This window comes from Limulus polyphemus, unplaced genomic scaffold (assembly GCF_000517525.1).
Source record: "Limulus polyphemus unplaced genomic scaffold, Limulus_polyphemus-2.1.2 Scaffold816, whole genome shotgun sequence".
Taxonomy (NCBI): Eukaryota; Metazoa; Arthropoda; class Merostomata; order Xiphosura; family Limulidae; genus Limulus; species Limulus polyphemus.
Genome location: NW_013666426.1, coordinates 17,350 through 23,330, shown reverse-complemented (window position 1 = coordinate 23,330; position 5,981 = coordinate 17,350). Strand labels below are relative to the sequence as shown.

The window sequence follows — 5,981 nt, the reverse complement described above, 5'->3', positions numbered from 1 at the left end:
ATTTATTTGCTCAACTCACTAAATGGTCTAAATTCTTTTGTAATTCAGCAGCATCCTCTTCACAGCTAGCAACACCAAAGACCTTAATATCATCTACAAATTTAAGTAATTTATTGACTATCCCTTCATCTATGTCATTTAACGCTCAAGTGAGTTATGCACGTGTGGTTTTCACTCAAGTCTTTGAATGTTGCAGCTCCATCTGTCAGATGAGAGCTGGTATCGAACAAAATGCTTCCTAATTACAGAAAAATCTTAATAAAATATTACACCTATTTCCAGTCTTAATATGTCTAGCAGTGACCTTCAATTTTTAAACTTGTTTTGGAGAGACTGTAGTTCCATATCTATTAAGATTTAAAGGCCAGAACAAATTTTTTATAATCTCTGCTTTGCATGAGACCACGTTTTGTTCAATTCTTGGGTTGGACGGAAGTTCACAATAAAGAGCACGTCTTCAGTTGTTACTTTATTAAATCAAGTAATTTACTCTGTCTCAAGTAAGTGGCGTAGGTTTTAGTTTAACTAAGTAGACGATGTAGAAATCTGTGTCCATCTAGAATCTTCAGGTTATAAGCGGTGTATTCTGTACATAGCTACTGAAAAAAAAAACGCACCATTCCTATAGAACAAAAGTTTTGAACTTGTTTCTTAAGTCCAAAACGGTTGAATGACAGCTACAGATTATGTATGGATTTCCAAGAAATTCAATCTATAACAAAAACAAAATTAATAGTAGATATGCTCTCTTGTTTGAAACGATTCATTTCGTCATTTTGTTCTTCGTCACCATGAAACAACTGTCAGTTATATTGGTGAGTAAGAATATTCTGGTCTTTGTTTGGACGTTGTTTCGTAATAGATATCTGGAAAACTTATAAAGAAAACCGACTCATCGCGTGGGCTTGAGAAGACTTATCCTTTCACAGATATGGTGTGTGTGTGTGTGTGTCTCTCTCTCTCTCTCTTTATACTAAAGGCTTCTTTGGCAACTTACTTTTACATCAAACAGCATAAAACAGTTCATATTACACGCAATGTTGTTTGTAGTTGACAGATTCAGACAAAATATTATAAGTATGATCCTACTAAACCCACGTAAAGAATTTTATTTCAATGCTAACACCATAAAGTTAGTACAAGTTAAAATAAAAAGTACACTTTGCTTTAATGCTAAAAATATACAATTTGTTTTTCATATTCCAAACGTGTGTATCACAACTGAAAACATAACGATGACCCCTATAATTTTCAACAGTATTTTATTAGTGCTGTCATATCTTCTCTAACAACCAGATACAGAAATTAAATAAACCAGGTGTTGTATAAACATATAATAATAATAATAATAGAAATAAAATGCGGGTTTTACATTTTAATATCGTGGTTGATTAAATACACTAACACTGTTTGCATATATGGACGTCAACAAATCTGTGTCTTGAAACGTTTTAATTAAATAGATTTATCACATCTCTAGAAAAAGAGTAACACTATGTAAGTACAGAAACAATCACACACAGTAGTGAAAACATCTACACAAACAAATGCTTATAAAGTTACAGAAAACAAACATCGAAAAATTAAAAGATTAAAAAAATTTAGCACAAGGCTCAAAATGCAATACAGCTGACTTTTTAAACTTTTTGAATACTTTCTTCCACATACAATTATTTAACATATAAATTAATTTCTCCAAAATTATATTACATTCATTAAAACAAAAGAAATTTATAATCCTATCTACACCTTTATATCCACAAAACTGTTAACAAGAACAATTCAAACTAGGATGGAAAAAGCAGCTTTGAGAGATATAACTATAATAGTTTTACGATTTTTAAGGCTTATCTTTGATCTTGTGTTTAAGGAGATAACTTAAAAGAATGTTGTGGTTAAGTTCCATGTGTATTTATTTTAAAATTCAGTAAGTACCAACCTATGATAATACATACAGGTTTTCACGTTTTTATCTTTAACCTTTGCAGTTAAGAATCCACTTGTTTACTAAACATTTTATTAACTTCTTTAAAATCATGGATAATTCACAAGCAACAAAAAATACATTATAATACGTATTTTAAACCGTTTCATCTGATTCTGCATTACAGTAATACTTTTAATATGTAAGTGAATTGTAAATAAATTTCATACATCTATTATAACTATAGATACAAACACCATATTGTTCTTGGAAATATTCAATGTAGAAAATAAAATATGAAAGTTTATTGTTTAGTTCAAATGAAAGAGGTCCACATTCGGCCACTCCTGAAGATGGAGCTCTACAACTACTTGGTAACAGAGAATGTCACACATACACCATCAGTTTAAAGATTTTTAAAGTTCCATTGGGTGGCATTTCCTGTTTTTAACTATGAATGTGTCAATGTTTTTTTTTGTGGATGCCACAGTAACTAATATGAACAACAATGTGTATGTATATTCTGTATCAAATGTTTTGCCACCATTAAAAAGTAACTTTGACCTATCTTACTGTATCAGTGGACGGTATGGATAGAAGAAAAAAAAGATCTTATAATACACCTTGAAAGATTTACAATATCTTTTAAAAATTAACATAAAATAAAATTTAGAATGGAAATTTAAAATAAAACGTTTTGAAAATTAAAGTGACAGGTCCCAAATATATTAAGTCTGGAGCAACCTTATTTCACACCAAAAGTGAAATACTTTTCATACACAATCACACGGATTAAAAATCATATTAAAACATGATTTTAAAATATCAGTAGTAGTTAGTCAAAAAAAAAGTGAAAATGACTATGAGGCTCCACAGATGTCTTAATGAAACCAAAACCCTCGAATTATCCTTGTTCAAGAAAAGTATCTGAAATAAAGAATGGATCAGTTTACTTTCTAATAATAATGTAATACATGAACATCCATATAAAGTACAAATCCATGAAAAAACGACATAAAAACCAATACCTCCTTTTATGAGGCAAATATTCACCATCTATATACTTAGTCTTAGTTAGAGAAGTTGGATGTCATAAACTTGGACTGTACCAATTGGTTTAAAAATGAGACCCATTTTCCAGTTGTAAGCAGTAACACTTTTAATCAATATTTTTTTATAGAATAGCAAGTGAAATCTTAGAGAAACTACAAAAAAATTATCCACGAAAAACTCCAAGACAAGGATTTACTAAATAGTCTAATCATGAAATATGAATTTTGATAGTTCATCAGTTACAGTGTAACAAGTGATTTATCCAATCATTTATTATTCACAGCATTATTAGACACATTTTTTTTTCTAAGGTAATACTCAGTAAAAAGTTGGAATGTTAATACTTCACTGCATTGACCACAAATAGATTCATATGTAAACTAATAAGCTGGCAGATGACTAATTACCAATATCTGCATGATAGTCTTCATATCTGTACTTATTTAAACTGGAAGAATAAAAAAATATGAGAAGTGTTCATTGCATGGCACCTTTGAATTTATCTTTGCTGGAAAATACTAACTTCAATCTTTAGAAAACTTGATCTTCAAAGGAAATTTTAACTTCAGTTTAAATGCCTGAAAAAAAGACTTGCCTTATACATACATACATGTGTGTGTGTGATATATATAAAAAATATGAACTCATCATTATCATTAATATACCAAAACAGAAACAAAGAAACTGCCAGATACAAGGAAGTGCAAGTGATAAAGAAATAAAAGTGTATTCAAAGGAATAAAAATGTGTGTGTATACAAAAATATATACAAGTTGTATATCATTACACAATAAGTAACACCATCACATACAGGCTATTCCAGGACCACATACAATGGTACTGATACCAACACCTGGGTAACTAACTGGTCACTTCAAATAAGAACAACTAGGGATATTTTACAAAATTATTCAATTTCCTTGTTTTTTACTCCTGGATCACTGTTATCAATCATCAAATACATCTGCATGAACCATACAAAATAAGTTTCCTTCAAAAATGTGACAGATCTCAGCCATACATTTTTTTTTCTTGTTAAACAAATTATATGAAACACAGCATCTATTAAAAATATGACATTTATATAAAACTCCTATATAGCCATTTCATACAAGTAATGAATTATTAAAATGTCTCTTTTTTTAGTTGTTGTTTTTGTGTATCTAGAAATAAATTTAGCAATGGGAGAGTTGTTTTTGCTGGATAAACTGTAGTACAAAAATATTTTTTATTGATATATCAAAATCTGAAAGTAAGGGCTAAAGTTTAAAAAAATCATCTTACAGTGGTCAGCATCTCCAGATTTCTAGGAAGCCCATGCAGCTAATTCTTTTATGTCGTCGTCATCTTCTTCATGATGTACTTTGGCTTTCCCTAACACAGTTAAATAATGAAAAATTACACAAATACATAAATGAAGAATCAACGAATCCTTCAAAGAAACTAGTACAGTGTTTATCTTGGGCTCTAAAGCTAAGAAAACTATCAATTTTCAAAGTGGCAAATGTCCTTCCAGCTTAATTGATAACATTGTAACAATTATGTTATACAATAAATACATAAGTTTGAAAATCTATAAAAAAACAAGTGTAATAATGGATGAATAACTGTGGGCGAACACAAACTAAATTCGTACACATACTGTGAATGGAAGTTAAAACAATTATGGTTAAGGCTTGGAAAAGAACTTAGCAAAGTATAAAATAGACATAAAAGACTACATCTAATAACTTTCACGGTAACCAAGATTAAAGGAATAAAAATATTTCCACAGTTTATAGTCTTTAGTGAACAGATTAGCTGATAATAACCAAATCCAACTGTTTTGATACACATGGCAGAGGAAAAAAAACTTTTCACAGAAAAAATTATCTATATAATAGATGTCAAAGCTATATTTACTAGAAAAAAAATTATTCTGAAGGTTAACCCTTATACCATGGATGGAAACTATAGTCAACACAAGATTAATTGTTGTTGACAGCAGAGACAGACTTTTCTCCACAGTCGAATCGATCATCAGACATGGGGTGTACTGACATCTGGGAGTGTGAGCAGGAAACATGAGTATAAATAATCTCTCAGCTGGGACCTCAGCTGGGGGACGATGCAAGGCACTTATGCCATCCACATACAGAGGTATAATCTGATTGTCATATTTTCTCTGTGTTTTTACCATAATTTAGGTAAGCTATTGCTGCCATAATGTCAACATATGCAATGTAAGTGTGTCTTGTATATCATAATGCATAATACAGTGAAACATACTGCTAATTTATGATGTTTTTTGATGGAGATATGACACTGACTGGGAACTGACCATGAAATCTAATAATGGGGTGAAATGGTTAAACTCTGCATATTAAAATCTAGATAATAATAAAACGTTGTGCATGAGTCACAAAGTTGCATCAATATTAAAATATAAATTGTGTGCATATTATTTTAAACTATCTGAATGAGAATCAATTAGGACATTGCTAAAAGAAATCACAAATATTATAAATTCAATGGTGTGTTATTTAGAATTCTTCTTTTACAACACAAACTTACATATATTAAATATACACAAGATATGTAAAACTGTCATTGCAATGGACAATAGTTGTCAGTATATTTATAATTAAAATTTTCTTATATAATTAATATAATTTATATAATATTAATATAATTAATATTTTCTTATTAATGTGGCTAATGACAACAGCCACAGAGAGACAAGTATAAAGCCAACAAAAGGTTCTGCAGAGCCAACCTGCACTGCTTAAAAATATTAAATGAAAAACAGATCTATTTCATTCAATGAAATAATTTTTTTACAATACATGACACAGTATTTTTAAAGTACTGCAGTGTAAGATCCTCCTCAACTCACTCTCTGTACTGAATGCATATAGAATATCAACTAACTACTATTAATTGAATTTTATACACAAAATCCTCAGAAGATACTGTTACGTATCTGCTTGTTTGTTTGTTTCCGGTAGAAATTCTTTCCGAGGAT

The 5,981-nt window shown here is 29.8% G+C and overlaps 1 protein-coding gene across 4 annotated transcripts in view; it reads right to left on the bottom strand.

Moving 5' to 3' along the window:
* Positions 1-1,245: 1,245 nt before the first annotated feature.
* LOC106460689 (charged multivesicular body protein 4b-like) overlaps positions 1,246-5,981 on the bottom strand; it is a 19,189-nt gene continuing 14,453 nt past the window's right edge. For all 4 annotated transcript variants that reach the window (XM_013920418.2, XM_013920417.2, XM_013920419.1 and 1 more), the window contains exons 6-7: positions 4,262-4,351; positions 1,246-2,851 (exon numbers count right to left, since the gene is read on the bottom strand). In XM_013920418.2, coding sequence (XP_013775872.1) covers positions 4,284-4,351 — 68 coding nt within the window. In that variant the 3' untranslated portion in view covers positions 1,246-2,851; positions 4,262-4,283. The remainder of the gene's footprint in view (positions 2,852-4,261; positions 4,352-5,981) is intronic.